The 17,387-nt window shown below is 40.6% G+C and overlaps 1 protein-coding gene across 1 annotated transcript; it reads left to right on the top strand.

Annotated features, from left to right (window-relative positions):
- Positions 1-369: 369 nt before the first annotated feature.
- On the top strand, positions 370-14,321 carry BATF3 (basic leucine zipper ATF-like transcription factor 3). The gene is made up of 3 exons (XM_087719113.1): positions 370-762; positions 6,660-6,764; positions 12,861-14,321. Exons 1-3 carry the CDS (start codon positions 694-696, stop codon positions 13,044-13,046), a joined length of 360 nt encoding a protein of 119 aa, XP_087575239.1. The 5' UTR covers positions 370-693; the 3' UTR covers positions 13,047-14,321.
- Positions 14,322-17,387: the final 3,066 nt, after the last annotated feature.

The following is a 17,387-nucleotide window of genomic DNA, read 5'->3' as shown; positions in this document are numbered from 1 at the left end:
ATTTCCTATAAAAACCACTTCAGGATTTGCTCCGGGTTTCCTCCTGTTCTCCGCAAGCATAGCTCTCTTTATCAGATCTCTTCCCCACCCCCGCTACAAGCGCGGCCCCTTTAAACGGAGAAAGCAGACGGGCGAGAGAACCCCCACGTTCAATTGGAAGCGTTGGAGTTGCCCGATCATCAGCCGAGCGGATTCCGGCTCTAGAGCCATCCCAAAACCCCACAGCCCGCGAGCGGGGCGGAAGAAGGGAAAAGCCCCTCTCTTCTCAGTTCCCCATCGGGCTGGCTCCGCCAAAAGCCGCCTCCCGGTCTCACAGCCAGTTCCCTCCTGAAGTTTCAAGGGCCGCCACGTGATTTCCACGAACTTGGGCTTGCGGCGCCGGGCAGGGCGAAAGCGGCGGCTCCTGGTTTTCCCGGCCGCTCAGCGCTCACTAGAGAAGAGCAGCTGGGGAAGCAGGCGCGGCGCGGTAGCGGCGGCAGGCAGGCAGGCAGGTGTCGGGGGAAACGCCGAGGGCTGCACGCGCGTCCGGGATGCCCCTCTTTGGGCTTTCCGCTTAGGCAACGGCGGGTGCAGCGAGTCCCGTCCCCACGCGCGTCCCCGGCGCTTGCTGTGGCTACGCTGTTTCCTCCGGAATCTTAAACGCCCTTTGGCCTCCTGACCGGCCGTCCAAGCTCCTCTTTCTCTTCGGCCAGGATGTCTCAGGGGATCCCCGGTGCGGGAAGCATTTTGGAACGAAGTTCCTCGTCCGAGGGGACCCTGCAGGTAAACCGAAGCCCGGAGGGGGTGGGCGGCGGGGTGGGTGGGTGGGGAGGAGGGAGGGAATAGAAAAGTTGGACTGACAGACGCGCCTCTCTAAGAAACTTTCCTCCGCGATTCAAAAATCGCCTGGGATCGCGCTCTTCCAATCACGGCTCCTTCTCGGCGTTCGCGGGGCAGGAATTCTTTCACCGCTGCCGTTTGGACGCGCCGGACCTCGCTCGCTCGCACGCGGGCAGCGGCGGGGATGGAAGGGGAGCGATGGCACCTCGAAAGGACTTGGGGTGGTAGATTTCCCCGGAGGAAAAGACGCTTTTTAAATAACGTTTCGGGTAGCAGGAGAAACCAAAACCACAGGAGAAGATAAAAGGGGTGCGTAAAATTATGGATCGCGCCTCATGCCCCGCATGTCCTCTTCCCTTCGCTTCCTTTCCCTTCCTTATTACCAGAATCTGCCTTGTTTTGAGAAACGGAGGAGGTAGGAACTTCTAGTCAGAAGAAGGGAGAAAAGGATGGAACTTCCCACTGCTTGAAATGACTTTAAAGTTCTGCAACTGGGAGGGAAGGTGTTTTGAACAATTAATATTTCATTACCAGCTACTGATCTTGTTGCATATACATACATTTGTCTGCAGGATTTTATGCGTGGTGAGTGTCCAGGCTGGCCTCCACCTACATGTTATAGTTAGGATCTGTGGGGAACCAGATCTACATGCCCAGATCCTAGTCTCCTGTTCTTTGGTAGGCCTACCTAGGTAGGTGGCTTCCAGACTAGAGATTGCTTTGTCTGACCCAGCAGATATCCTTAAACTTCAGTTCCCCAGCTCTGTCATCCAGCAAGTGGCATCCCCAAAAGGGCCCGTTTGAACAGTGAAGAACATACTTGCTGCTGTTATTAGCCTGTGTCCAATTAGTTCAGTACTAACTCTACCAGTCTGCCCAACCCAGCACACTGTACATGTGTTGGATTCAAGTCCCCATCATTCCCAATTGAAAGTTGAGAAAAAATGATTTCTACTAACTAGCAGGGATCTGCAGAGTTCAGTAAGGGGTCTTTCAGAAGCCAATTGGAAGAAGGGAGTTATTAATACGCTTATTAACTTTATTGAATATACTGAAACCACAAGACTAAATGTTTATACTGAAGGAAAAAAATAGGGTGGGAGGTTGTCACCTGAGCCAGAAAAATTATACTTACTACAGTGTCAATAACAAATGGGTGTTCTTTGTTCTTGCATGTAGTAACCGAGTTGAAGTAGGAGAGATTAGTAGAAGGAAATCAAAGTATGAAATAAAGGATCTAGCAGGACCAGAGATCCATCTTCCTTTTCCTTCAAGGGGCTTCTACTCTTCCATAAGTTTAAATGATCATAATCTTTATGAGGTCTTTTGATTGCTTATGTACTTAAATTGATTTTAAAGCTACCTACTCTAACAAAAAGCTAAACGTGGCATTTCAGCTCATGAAAGATAGATAAGCTGTAAAATAGGTAAGCTGTACACTATAGATTGAAGTGTTGGATGTAAGCATGACTGATTAAATTTACCCAGGGGTGGGTTCCGCCAGCCACTACTGCTGGTTTGCTCATGGGTGCTTCATTCGCCTGCCCTTGATTTGCGCTGTGTGCACATGCACAGTACAATAAAATTCATTCTGTGCATGTGCAGAACCAAAAAAACAAGATGGCGGTGCCTATGGCAATGCCCAGAGAACTGGTTCGAGGATGTGGCAGGCCTGGGCTGCCGGTTCCAACGACCCAGCCACCAAGCCACTACCGGTTCGGCTGAACTGGTCCGAACCAGTAGGAACCCACCACTGAATATACCGCTGCAAAGCTGGTTACAGCAGTTATGTGGTGTCCCAGAGCAATTTGTCTATGAAGTCAAGTGATGGCTTTGCACTTTCGCCTTTCTCACCCGCTTCCTGCAGGGGGACATGGAAACTCCTCTGACTGTAACATGTAGCTGAATCCAGGCTGAAATTCAATTTCTCAAGAGTTTTCTTATGCAAAAGGAATTTCTCATTTTTTTCTCTCTCATTCTTTATGGTGCTGCAAATATTCTTTAAATGCATTTTTTTATTTTTGAACTTTTGTGTGTGCTTTTGAGTCAGCAGTTTCCTTGGCAAATTATTATTTTTTTAAATTGGAAGTGGTTTGCCATTGCCTCCTTCTTAAAAAGAAGAACAGGGACTGGTCCAAAGTCACTGCTGATTTATGTGCCTTGTATACTTAGCCAGGATTAGAACTCATTGTCTCCCACTTCCAGCCAAACTCTCTGTCTCTCTTGCACTTGTTTGATATAAAAAAGGAGGATTTTGGTGAAGGCCTTCCTGCCAATACTAAATATCAGGAGACAGGGAGACTGCACAGCATTGCAGAGTATAGGATGAGTGTTAGGCCAGTTAAGATACTTAAAATAAGAGTAAGAACACCAACTTACATAGAAGAATTTTATTTCCCCCTACCTCAACCATTGCTCTCTTGGAAAATTTGAAAACTCTTTGTTTTTAAGCAATTAAATCTAGCAAATATTTGGTAGATTACAATATTTATTTCCTGGCAATTATTTTCCCTTATCATGTTTGGGAAGGCAATGGTTCTTGCATGTGATATCTCCAGCATTATTTGTAATGTCTTCTTGCTTTGGAGTTTTGGGCATTTCTGAGCACCCTGGTGAGGAAACAGTTATTAGCCTCTCCAGTGGTGTCATGGCACTGGAGATCACACACATGTAGAATAGAAAAGAATGGAATGGAATGAGCTGGAAGGGACCTTAGAGGTCTTCTAGTCCAGCCCCTTATTCAAGCAGAAGAAACTATACCATTTTAGATAAGTGACTGCCTAGAGTCTTCTTAAAAACCTCCAGTGATGGAGTGCCCACAGTTTCTGGAGGTAAGCTATTCCTCTGGTTAATTGTCCTCACTGTTAGGAAGTTTCTCCTTAATTCCAGGTTGCTGCTTCTTTGATTAGTTTCCAATCATTGTTTCTTGTCCTGTCCTCTGATGCTTTAGAGAATAATTTGACACTCTCTTCTTTCTGGCATCACCTCAAATACTGCAGTACCATTATCATGTCACCCTTAATTCTTCTATTCTTTAGACTGACCAGACCCAAAACCTGCAGCCATTCTTCGTATGTTCTAGTCTCCAGGCCTTTATCATCTTAGTTGCTCTTCTCTCAACTTTTTCCAAAGCTTCAACATCTTTTGTGTAATATGGTGATTAAAATTGGTTGCAGTATTCCAGGTGTGGTCTTACTAGGGTTTTATAAAGTGGTACTAGTACTTCACATGATCTTGATTCTATGCCTCTGTTTATACAACCCAGGATTGTATTAGCTTTTTTGATGGTGGCTGCACACTACTGGCTCATATTCAAGTGATCATCCACTAGGACTCCAAGGTCCCTCTCACAGTTACTGTTTTTGAGCCAGGTCTCACCTTATCTGTACTTATACCTTTGATTTTTCCTGCCTAAGTGTAAAACAAGGAGGCTTGTTGGTACTTGAGATGTCTTACTGCATTTGAGGTGGATATTATCTCATACACTACTTCTAGATTTAAATCAAAATATTTTAAATTAGATTCCACAAGCAGTTTAAATATAGATAAAAATGGTGGCATTGCTATTACAGGATGCAGACGTGATGTAGGCAAGATGATATTTTGTTGGACTAAAATCAGACCTATATACTGGCAACAGATGAATTATGAGAATTTCTCAGACTTCAAAACAAAAGTATAAAATAAAACAAGAATATTGGTGTATCGGATGTAGCCATTAGGAATAGCTAAGTCAAACTTTAATTTTATCAAACAACATTATAAACACACATGACCGCTTCTGAAAACAGAATTGCATGTTGTTCACTATATTTTAAATAGCACTATACCATATAGAATTTGCTTATCTTTCCATCCATCCACCTCACAAATATAAAAATGTTATTACCATCAAGAGTACATTAACATGATTCTTTTAACTGGTACTGTGGTCTCTTGAACAGATCTTGTGTTACTGAAATGTCCTAGACATCACTTTATGGCTCTACTCTTTTTCACACTAAAAAAAAAGCTTTTTTAAAGAAACAGAAAAACAAGGAGAGATAAAAGAATATATGAACAGGGCAAAATCATGAGTTAAATTGGGAATGTTCAGCATACCTTATGGGGATTTCCCTTTGGATATGCAAAACAGTTACCATCTTAGTAGAGCAGAAACCCCATTACGATACATATGGCAGTTTGTCTGACCTGCTACCCCAAAATATGATCTAAACATTTTATATTTTGATTCATGATTTTAGATTTAATTATGACAAACTTTTTCTGACCCAGTTTCCAGTAATATTTGTTGTCCCCAAAGCTTCTGAGATCATGCATTAGAAAGTGGATAGTAAACTGCCTTTCTAACTTTCCCAACCTTTCTAACTTTCCTTCCTAACCAGCATACTTCTGTCTCTCCCATTTAAAAGACCCACAGGTTTCAATTCTACCAGTTTTGGCGTCACTACTCTATCTATTGATCTCCCCTTTACTTTTCTTTCTTTACTGTTATTTAAGAGAAATGAGGCATGCAGGCAATTGGATCTGCTTTGCTTGAAGCCTATCAACAGAGGGAGCGAAGGAGGTAGGCAAAGAAGAAATTGGGAAGAGCAGGGATATGTCCTTGATTTCTTTTTCCTGTTCTCCCTCCAAATCCTTCTCTGTTGCACTTGTGTATTTCAGTCGTACATCAGGACCAAATACATGTGTTTCATCTAGGCATGCTCCACTCAAATCTGGCTCTTTTATGCACCAAATGATTTGCACTGCACTAACTTAAACTTGATCCTGATGTGCTCTAACCAACAAAGCTGCTGAACATGATTTCCTGTGATTCAAAAGTGTGTATGTGAGAGGGGGGGAGGAGAGACCTCTTAAGATATCTCTACAAGACTTTACACATGGAACTTGTTCCTAAATGTCGAATCAATGTCTATTTCTAACGAAATAAATTTCGATCAGCAAAGGGTATTGCACATCCAATTAATTAACAAGGGAGCTGGAGAGTTATGTTTGTAGACAGTGTCTTTTTACTCAAAAGTAATTTTATATTTACTAGTTGTACTGGGCTCAACTTTCAAATGCTTCTACATAAGGGCTCCGAGAACAATCAAAAAAGCATAATGGAACTATTTTGTTATAGGTAGTTCTTGCTTAGCAACTGCTTAATTTACTGACCATTTGTAATCATAGATTAGACTGGATTTGGCTTCATTCACATGACACTCTTAATCTGAATTGAACTAGCCTGTTTCTAAACAAAAAGATTCACTTCACACAGCATTTTAAGCTGCATAATATTAATAAATGTAACACTAGGCAAATGCAAGCCATTGGGTCTTTGAGTTAATTATGCCTGCTATGTTATTGCAGCACTACTAACTCGACTCAGACTTACCTGACCTCACAAAACGATAAAATAAAAGACTTTCTGCATATTTTCTATTTTTCTTGGAGGAAAGATAGGATCCAGGTGTCATTAACATATTCCAAAACCTTGATGATCTGGTTTCCTTCCTTTTGTTTTATTTTTTAAAACAACCGTTCAAATTTCCCAGGAAAAAGAAAGCAAACTCCGGCTCACTCACATCCTCTTGAACCAGATACAGCCACAAGAGTTCTTGTAACCAGTCTTTACATATCAACAACCTATCTGTAAATTACTTTTCCACGCAATATAAGGGAAATATCAATATCAGTCACTCTTGGAATATGTCTTCAGGGCTCACAAGATTGTCAGTGGTGTGTTTGTGAAAGTATAGCTTCCTTGATTTTCTGGATGCTGAGCGGGGGTTTTTTTGGTGGGGGGGAGAAGGAAGTCATTAACTAAACAAGCATATTCTGATTTTATTGACTAGAGCCATGATGATGATGAAAGACGAGTAAGACGGAGAGAGAAGAACAGAGTCGCTGCTCAGAGAAGCCGAAAGAAACAAACTCAGAAAGCAGATAAACTCCATGAGGTGACTGATGCTCTGGCCTTCTTTAGGATTAACAATTATTATCATTATCAAATACAAAATGAGTCCTGGGTCACCTTAAGAATTAACACAGTGTTAGTTCCTTAATTAGGGGCATCCACAGTGGGAGGAGGAGTATGTGCGTTTCAAAGCTCCACCTCTTTTATGTGTGTCACATATGCAACACACATATAAATGATGGGACTTTAGTTGGTGTCTAGATTTTTTTTAACCTTCATGCAGATCCTCTTGGTTTAATCAGTTTTTATGGACCAAACCCCATTTTGTCAGATGCAGGGAATGCCATCCTCAGTTAAAAACAGTGCAATGATCTAAGTTTGTGTGACAATGTTTTAGCTTTAAAGGTAGCCTTTCCAAGTGAGCATTCTCTAGACCAGGGGTGTCAAACTCACCACATCACATTGCCGTCACATAATGTTTTGCAACATTTCCCCCCCCCTTTGTAGAGCTGGGGTGGACATGGTCTGTGCATGACGCATCTGGCCCCCAGGTCTCCAGTTTGACACCCATGCTCTGGATGGATCGAGTCTTAGGGCCTACAGCAACATCTGGTTACCCAAGTCTGGGAAAGGCTGAACTAGACAGATGCTTAGGCAAAGATCACAAAGGAAATCACCATCTCTTGCAGGTTGCATATAACATGCTGTGATTGGCAGTACGCTGCTTCTAATCATAGAGCATCCATATTTAGATGTTGTTCCTCCATTAACACTTTTTTGATGTTGCTAAGCTATTGACTGTCACGAACGCTTGAGGCCCTGAATTTCACAGATATACCGTATTTTTCGGAGTATAAGACGCACCTTTTCCCCTTAAAAAAGAGGCTGAAAATCTGGTTGTGTCTTATACACTGAATACAGCATTTTTTGCTTCCCAAAACCCCGCCCCCTTTGCAAAAATGGTCATGCAGGATGTGGATAGCCTCTAGGAAGCTTTTAGAGAGCTCCAGAGGGCTGGGGAGAGCAGAAATGAGCAAAAATGCCTGTTTTTTGTTCAATTTTACCCCCCCCCAGCCCCCAGGAGTACTCTATAAACTTCCTAAAGGCTATCCGTGCCTCTTTTTTAATGAAAAATGGGCCCGTTTTTGAAAAAAACGGGCCATTTTTTGCTCATTTTGGGGGGCACCCCCCGCAGGAGCACACTGCAAGCCCCCTGTCCATGCCATTTTGGGGGGGAAATGTGCTCGTTTTCGCAAAAAATGGGGCAGTTTTTGGGAGGTTTGCAGAGTGCAAAAACTTTGTAATTTGCCTCTTCAAAACCTTGGTGCGTCTTATACTCCGGTGTGTCTTATACTCTGAAAAATACAGTAGCTCATGAAAAAGTACAGATTTGTCTGGATTTACACGCACTGTAAATTTTGGAAAGTGACAGGGAGTTTTATCATATTCTGAATCAGGATCAAGTTATTTCTCTCTTTACTTACCCTCTTTCTCGATTAAGAAATGGAGATGATCACCACCCAATAAAGTCAGCCATGATTGGACAAAGGAAACATTTACCATCTTTTTTTTTTTACTCTTCATCTCCCTGGTTTATACTTTTATAAACTCCCACCCTGTCTCCTGTTGCTCATATTTTTCTTCAAAACTATGTGAACTAATACACACTTTCCTCAGCAAACAGTTAGCAAGCCATTGTGGCACACAAGGCAAGAAGGTTGTGTGGATGAGCCCCTATCTTACCATCAGCATGCTGAAGTCATTTGTCACCTCAGAGCTTATGAATATGGAATGTCCATGTGTGGGTGCCTTTTTATCCTGTTTTTCATACAGTTTAGTGTTTTGCTCCAGACCAGCTTGGCATTTTTAGAATAGCAGCAGGGGTGGGATTCAGTCGGTTCAGACTGGTTTGGGTGAATCAGATGTTAATTTTAATCTGGTTTGCCGAGCTGGTAGTTGTAAGGACTGGCTCACCCTGCCCCTCCCAGGAGTCTCCACACAGCCTGTTTTGGATGCCAGGTAAGTGCAGGGCCCACGTGGAGGCTCTGGGAGGGCAAAAAACGGGCCTCCCGGAAGTTCTGGAAGTCAGGAAACAGACCCGTTTCCAGCCTCCATGGGTCTTTGGAGCCTGCGGGAGGCTGTTTTTGCCCTCCTGGAAGCTCAAGAAAGCCTCCAGAGCCTGGGGATGGCGAAAAATGGGCTTACCAGAATTCCAGAAACAGGTCCATTTCTGGCCTCCGGAGGTCATCTGGAGCTGAGGCCATTTTCACCCTCCCAGAGGCTTGAGGAAAGCCTCCAAAGCCTGGGGAGGGTGAAAATGCCCCCCCCCCGCCAGGGTGCAGGAGGCCGATTAGACCACGCCCCAATGGCCATACCCACTCAGCAACCGGGCAGTGAACTGGTTGCTAAAAGTTTTCTATCCCACTCCTGGATAGTAGCCTAAACTATGCAAACAGAAACAGGATATTAGAATCTTATTCTAATATCTTATTATGCCCAGAAACATCTTCCAAACAGTCTTGTTCTAACTGATAGTCATACAACTGAGCAGGAGAAGCAATTTGTAATATTATTGTGATTTTAAAAAAAACACCAAGTCTTCCCCCGCCCTTTCTTGCATGTTTAATCATTGCAACATTTGTTCATGTTCTCCTTTCCAATTGAAGAATTGATGCTTATAAGCTGGCTTCTAAAGAATTGAGTTTAAGTGTAGAATAGCACACAACATCTTGGGTGTTGGCCAAGATTGAGATTGTTATCAATGCTTCAAAGCTTTCATATGAGCAATTATGAATATACCTGAGTAAAATGATGAATAAGGGTGGTGGACCAGAGTCCAACATGTCCTTTCCATGGAAGAAAGCACATTATTCATCCATTCTTGTGACTTCATGTATACAGTAAGTCAGTTAATGAATATATTGGTCATGGTGGCTGAGCAGTTTTGGCTTTTGTTTTCTATTTCTTTTTTGTTAAGGACATTGGTGCATTTCTGTTTCAGCCACATTCAAATCAAGGGGGAAACTAGCCACTTGATGTCCATTTGCCTTGTAAAGTAATTCTTTACTAAGTCCCACTTGCTTTCCTTTCTTTTGCTGGAACTCAAAAGATGACATCTCATTCATGCTTTAGTTGAAATTGACATCACACAGGCACGGGGAAATTTGATGTTTCTAAAAGTAACTTCTCTTTTTTGCTAGAAGTCTAGTGCCAAAGACCCTTCCTTCCCATGCAAGAGAACTGAGCTCATTCAAGAAGGCTCTGAGGGTCCTTTGGTGATTGGATCATCTGGTCCTTTTTAAGGGTTTCCAAATGAGAGTCTCTTTGGTTTATCCTGGCATGCAGATCCTTTCATTGTGATTTGTAATCCACTCTTTATGGATGAGGAGATTGAGCAAATTGATTGAGCATCTATGGATTACTCAGAAAACTGTAGGTTTACAACTGGGATGACCAAATTCCTAGGCGGGCCTATAATGTCTCATTGGCTTTCTTATAGACCCCTGCCACCATTCCAAAAGCTCAAAGGTACATTTCTATCCCCTTACTTTCTGCCTCTGCTGTCCTACTTCCCCAGTTACCCCCTTGGTCCTGAAGAATATGCATTTGTATGTGCATGCTCAAATGTGCACGTCTGGAATTTTTAAAGTTCAGCTCTGACCATTTTTTTAAAAATTCAGCCCCACCTACTTCTGAAGGGTAGTCCCCCAAGTGTCTCTCAAAGATATCCTTGCCTTGGCAAGTTTCACTTTCTTGCTGTAAATCCTAAATAGGTAATGGTTTAGCGAGGTGCATAAATCCATATCTATGGTTGGAATTCTGTCTTTTCCTTCCAGTTCATCAGTCTTTTTTGCTTACCAGGAAAATAAGTTAGTACAAGGTGGAATAACAGCAAGAGATGTTGGACCACACTAAGAGCTGTCATCTTGAAAACATATATGCCCATTCTGAGTTTGTTTCATCTTCACGTTTGTTTCATTCCATCAGAATAATTATTGGAGATACCTTTAGTTCTGCTATTCTTAAAGAATTGGGAATCCTTGCTTATCCAAAACTTCCAATGTTCAGTGTTCAATCAGTGGATTTATCTTCTACTTTTTTGGTCTATATCTATGCCCTCATCAGCCAAGCAGTGAAGTAAATCCACATTTGATGACCAAGAGGTGATTTTCACCGAAATAGTCCTTTCTCTGAGGATGATGGGTCATAATCTTTCCCCTGTCTCCTTAAATTACTGTCATTTAACGATATATCTTTACATGTAAATTAATGCATGCTTTCTTTTTAAAAGAAAAAAAATCTCTGTCCCTCTTTTGTTTTGTGCTGCATTTCTTTTGGAATGGTGTATTAACACACTTCTAAGAGCCGCCTTCATGACAGAATTCACAAATGTTTTGGACTGAGAATGTCAAATAGCCATTCAGTATTTGCATCCACGAGTTTTGCATTTTGAACTGTGACCACCTGTGTGCTGCTGAGAGCTGATTTAAGTGCTGTGTTCCCACAGAAATAAATCAGAAAAGCCTGCTAGGTCATTCCAAGTTAAAACCTACAGCCAGTTTTTCTTCCCAATTTGCCCCACAGCTGTGACATTTAAAGCTACAGCATAACACCTCTAAATATAGAGGTTTTATTTATCATTATATTTAATGCTTGTTTTCAATTCAAAAGTTTCAAAAGTTGCCCTTGGTGGTTTACATCAGCACCTAAGCAATTTTTTCATGGGCCTACATTATCTGAGGAACTGTTTCATCCAGTGATGGGATTCAATTTTTTTTACTACCGGTTCTGTGGGTGCGACTTGGTGGGCATGGCAAGGGAAGGGTGCTGTAAAATCTCCATTCCCTCCCCACTGCAAGGGAAAATTACTGAAAAATCCCCATTTCGTCCTGATCAGCTGGGACTCGGGAGGCAGACATTAGATGTGGGTGAAGCCAGTCAGAGGTGATATTTACCAGTTCTCCGAACTACTCAAAAATTTCTGCTACCGGTTCTCCAGAACTGGTCAGAATCTGCTGAATATCACCTCTGGTTTCATCCCTATCACATCAATTTGTCTCACTCAGGTAAGGAAGGCATGTTCTGGATCCTGTCACTTAAACACTTTCAACTGGGGGGTTCAGGAAAAGAGTCCCCGCTCTCCTAGCCTTTTGAAGTGTCTGAAGACCTGACTCAGTCAACTCACATGAGGCTCATGAAACAGCACAAAACCCAGGGAAATCCAGGTAATGGCCAAGAGCCCCCTCCAAATATAGAGAATAAAGCAAAAGCAGAATTTGAGCTGATTTAATTTAATTTATGTTCAAATAGAAGTAAAACCAAGTTAGCTTAATTATCTGTAAAATTGTTCTCCACATATTTTGTGATTTTTTACCATTGTTGAATTAAAAAGTACAATTGCAATTTTTACAGCAAGGAATATGAAATCAGAAATCTTATATTTTATACCCCTTGTTTAAACTGATAATATAATAAGATATCAGTGCAGTTGAAAAGAACAGCCAAAGCTATTCCTTTTACTGGATGCTAAAGATAATGAAGGGAGATTTCCTTTATGGTAGCTCCTTCTCTAGATACTGACCAATAAAGGACTTTCCCAGCTAGGCTCCTCCCCTTTGGATTGTCCAACCCCATGGTTCCACTTCTGAGAACATATTTGCCTTGGCTGAGATCTTCTGAGATACTTTCTGTTGATTTTATAATATTTATTATACAAATTATGTTAAAAGTAATGGTTGGCTTGGAAAAAAAATATCCACTGTATGATTTACTCTATTTGATTTTGCTCCACACTGCCACTTAGATATTAGTTTAATGGTAATTTCCTATAGAAATATTTTAAATAGCACAATATAAATAAACTATACCTTAGGTAGGTAAAATTAAGATACACTAAAAACCTGCTGGGGAAAAATGTCTTGTGTAAACCAGATTGGGAAGAAAATAAGTTAGGAGTTATGTAAATTTCAAGTTAAATATATATTTCAGATTATTCTACATTTTAATTGTCTTTTTGGTTATTTTTAAACTTCCTTTTGAGAATGTAAGCACTTCATGAAGAATAGTTCAACAAAAACAATAAATAATCATGGATTCTTGCTTGCATGCTTGATCTTCTTATTTTTATCAATTATTTCAGGAATATGAATGCCTTGAACAAGAGAATACATCTCTAAAAAGGGAGATTGGAAAGCTGACAGATGAAGTGAAACATCTGAGTGAAGTGCTGAGGAACCATGAGAAAATCTGTCCCTTGATACACTGTGCCTTAAACTTTGGGTTGATTCCCAGACATGAAGCCCTTCTTGGTCCCTTGCCAAGATAAGGCTCCCTCCTGAGCAACCTGAATGAATGAGAAGATTTCAAGACCCTCCATTATCGTCATTTTGGACATCATGTTGCATGACTACACACATTCTTAGAGCAGCATATGCTACATCTAGTATTACCTTGGAGTCCTCCAACCATCAAGAATCAATGTTGATGTTAAAAAGCCACGAAATGTAACCTTATGGGAGCAATTTTCAGCTAAGCAGGATGTCTTCACAGTGTTTCTACTATGCATTCCATACTCACCACGGAATAGGAAATCTTGTGTGCTGGAATTGCTAGACTATGAAATATTTTAACTTCAGTTCAGGCTTAACCATAATGTATGGTCCTTATAATAATAGAGAATTCGGTGGCCATCATAGGAAATGGGGAAGATGGCTTGAAACCAAAAGGATCATAGATATGACAATCTGTAATCAAAGGCAGGGACTGCTTTTGCTTCCCAACACTCTGATTCCACCTGTTTTTCTCTCTTCCATTTCCTTTTGTGACAAACACCCCAAGTTTTGTGAAAACCTGATTACCGTATTTTTTATATAACTTTAGGATTGTTTTAAGGTGTGAACATATTGTGCGGCATATGAGGTTTGGAAAGCATATCTTCATGCTTCAATATATGAGTCTCTGCAGTGATTATCAACTTACATATATTTCCAGCTGCCCCACAATGGAGTTGAAATTGCAACAAAGCTAGTATTTTCTTTGAAGACCCTTTTAAATTATGTAACTCTATGAAGCCCATGGGAGCCCAAAATTCTTCTGGGAAGAAACTCCTTCTCACATTCCTTTGTCTTCTTCTCTAATGGCGGCTGGCCAATTTTGCAGCAGTTCTGGCAAGATTCTTTACACATGACCAAACAAATTTACACAACATAAAGTAAGGACATGAATGGTAGTTACTAGAGGTTGTTTTCATTTCTCTTTTCTGTAGAGTGGAATTGACCGATCGTGTTTAGTGGCAGAACCCACAGCACCAGAGGGCAGAGTTTTGAACGGGTGATAATCTTTGCTGTTTTCTGACTTCTCGAGGTCAGCAGTGTGAGAACAACTGAAGTTGGTTTGAAACTGTTTCTGACAATTGGGAAGTGAAAACGATGTGGCATGGGAGGTTTTAATTTAGCATCCTGAGTTTGCTTTGAAAACTCCTCATAAAGAAGAATTGATCACTTTCCATGGCAGTTTATTCCATTGTTAAAAGGTTGCTTGTTATATGTTCTAATGTTTTCTATGTAACTCTGGTATTCTAAACACATTGGACCACATGAAATGGCCTCTCTCCTTCCCCTTATTTTCTCCCAATCCCATTGTCAGGGCATAGCTGGTATACAAGATGTGCCACAGAATATATGAAAGAACAACAGTTTCATGAAAAGAACAGCACAGCTATTAAGTTGAAGCAACACTTCCCGAAGAAGTACACAAACCCACATCCCTCCAAGTAGTTACATTTGAAGAGCTTAGCGGGGGAGCAAAAAGGTCTATTGTGTTTTTTCTGATTTTTAAAAAAATTTAATGGTTGTGTTATTTGGTTAACTTTAATCCTAGGACCAACTCAGAATCACAAATGGAAGATTAGCAGTTAGATTGATTGATTGATTGATTGATTGAATGAATGAATGAATGAATGAATGAATGAATGAATGAATGAATGAATGAAATAAAAGAGCCAAATACAAAAATAACTGACAAGGAGGGAATTTCAATTTTATTCTCCCTACATGCTTCTCCCACGGATACCCATGGCTTGGGTATCCAGAGGAGTCTGGGTGTATAGTGGAAGTATAGCTCCCATTTACCCAAACCTAACTGTGCTTGATTTAACAGCCACAGTCCACATTCTTATTTCTTTCTGGAGACATAACAGACTTTTTAGGAAATAAGGTTGCAGCTGAAAATTCTTCTCATTTAATCTTTGTTCTTGTGCCTTTATAGTTAATTGCCTTTGACTTGAATTTTTTTCTTGGCAGTGCAATTCCAAATAATCTTTCCTTTTTTACTTAATATCATACATATCTTCCCTGCATACATAAAAGTTCTCCTTTTGCTTGCTATTCATGTAATAGTTTTTAAAGTGGTTTTTTAAAAGTTTAAAGTGGTTTTTTAAAGGTATTACAATAATAATAATAAAACCACTTTAAACCCTTAGAAACCCACTTTAAAAACAGTCTATTACATGTAGTGAGTTTCTGTTTCCTTATAGTTCAAAATTTAAAGTTAATTGTATATAATTGAATTTTCTGGATTGTTTGAGTACCTGCACTGTTTTTTCTCCTTGAGAAGCACTGTAGGGTCCTGAATATTCTTCATCATTCATGCCCTTGCCTTACCATCCTTGATAATTTTTGCTTTTGATATACTTCTACACCCATGATGCAGGACTTCTGCACAATGTTTATACTGGGAAAACTAATGATGCAATTATTATGCTTGTTTTATCAAGCCCTAATTCTATTCAGTGGTGTTTAAGCTCCTAGTAAAATATATTGGAAAAATGCTGCCTTAGCAGATTAATATGGTTGTCTGCAAACTGGTAAGGGTTTCTTAGCAGCTACGGGTGCTCATAGACTGCTAAAGTTGAATATGCCTTTCTATAGCCTGAAATAGATGCCAGTGGAAAGCCAGAGCCAGCTTTAAGAAGCAAGCCTGACTTTCAATACCGTAATTACAGAGACAGGAGTCATTGCTTCTTGCTTTACAATGCTGTGAAAGGGAACTCATATTCCCTGTTACTGTTAAATAGTATTTAAACCATTCTCAAAACACTCCTGCCTAAATCCATTGGTTTATAGTGCACTGATTCACTGGCTGCTGTTAAGGCAGTTATTCATTTTACATTCTGATCATTTCTTATTTCAGGCTGTGCCCCTTGGCTGTTCATTTTATTTTATTTGTACAATTTAAAAGCTGGTAGATGACAATTCTGGACAATTTACAATTAACCAGTAATAAATAAAATGACCCTAAGTGACTTAAAGCAAGCAAATACACAACAAACACACACACACACACACACACACACACACACACACACACACACAGACCTTACCCCAAAGCCCAGGAGATCAGTCAAGTCTTTAATAGTTTCCTGTATGCACTGGGAAGCAATCCATAGGTCCCAAACAAGATCGCTAGTGGTTCAGAGTATAGAAATGGCAATCCAAAGTATCTGAATAAAGTCAGATTACCTAGTGTTATCAACAGAAATATTAATATATTTCCATTGGTAGCAAGTGACAGAGCAAGAAAACATACCCATTTATATCAAATCAGTTAAAAATAGCTAAAAAGTCTGTGATTTACTATTGGCTCATTTTCAGGGAAGGTTCAGAATTTTAGTCCAGCAAAATCAGACTTTAGTAAATCTGAGTCCGATATCCACCAAATACCATTTACAGAATTGTGGTAAAGGTATTAAGTATTCTAATATCCAAACTAAAACATGTACTTATTTACATAAGTAAGAACCCAGTAAATTATTTGAATGAAAGTCATGATGTTCCCCTTTTTGGCAAAACCTAGATCCCTGTTATCATAGGAATAATAATTGTGGCTGTGAGATATATATTTCAGGGGCCTGATAATGGAAGCAGAATTGCTTCATAAAGGACAATTTCATATGATTCTTACTCTTGGATGATTGACTGTTTTTTAGGGAAATATTCAGTAGAACCCTATTTCTATCCATTTTGCAATACTTTTCCTGCTTTAATACTATTCGAATTCTTGTGACTTCCATAAAAAAAATCCTGAGAATTTATGAGATGACAAGAGTTTGGTAGACATTCCATTTGTCTCTTTTCCAAACCTGAGAGACCGCTTCCTGCCACTTACCTCCCAACAACCTACAAGATCGCACAGGTTGGGCCTCCTCCGGGTGCCATCAGCCGGACAATGCCGGCTGGCGACTCCCCGGGGAAGGGCCTTCTCTGTTGCTGCGCTGGCCCTGTGGAACGATCTACTTGCAGAGATCCGGACCCTTACCACTCTCCTGGCCTTCCGTAAAGCTGTCAAGACCTGGCTGTTCCAGCAGGCCTGGGGCTGTTGATTGATATCCAGCCCTGCTTAGATGGAATGGGTGTTGTGAATTTTAATATTGTATTTTTAATTTTTATTTCTATTTTAAATTTAAATGTTTCTTGTCTGTTGTGAGTTGCCCAAAGTCTCCTGGGAGTGGACGGCATACAAATTCCAATAAACTTGAAACTTGAAACTAGTTTTCAGGATTCCTGAAGAGAAGAAACAGTAATTCAACTAGTTCCTTTTAAGTGGTATTTTACTGTACAAATGTATCAGAGTTATATCTTTCACTAAACAGATGTTTATTTTCTGTCAC

The sequence above is a fragment of the Thamnophis sirtalis genome, unplaced genomic scaffold, assembly GCF_051295495.1.
Source record: "Thamnophis sirtalis isolate CommonGarterSnake01/CBP01778 unplaced genomic scaffold, rThaSir2_p1.2 scaffold_6, whole genome shotgun sequence".
NCBI classification, from domain to species: domain Eukaryota; kingdom Metazoa; phylum Chordata; class Lepidosauria; order Squamata; family Natricidae; genus Thamnophis; species Thamnophis sirtalis.
This window is presented reverse-complemented; position numbering and strand designations above follow the sequence as displayed.

What these genes read in the sequence shown, in the direction of transcription:
- BATF3 (XM_087719113.1), top strand. Translation starts at nt 694, where the DNA reads ATGTCTCAGGGGATCCCCGGTGCGGGAAGCATTTTGGAACGAAGTTCC. An exon ending in CGTCCGAGGGGACCCTGCAG is followed by an intron (nt 763 to 6,659) that starts GTAAACCGAAGC and finishes TTTATTGACTAG; the next exon opens with AGCCATGATGATGATGAAAG. An exon ending in AAGCAGATAAACTCCATGAG is followed by an intron (nt 6,765 to 12,860) that starts GTGACTGATGCT and finishes CAATTATTTCAG; the next exon opens with GAATATGAATGCCTTGAACA.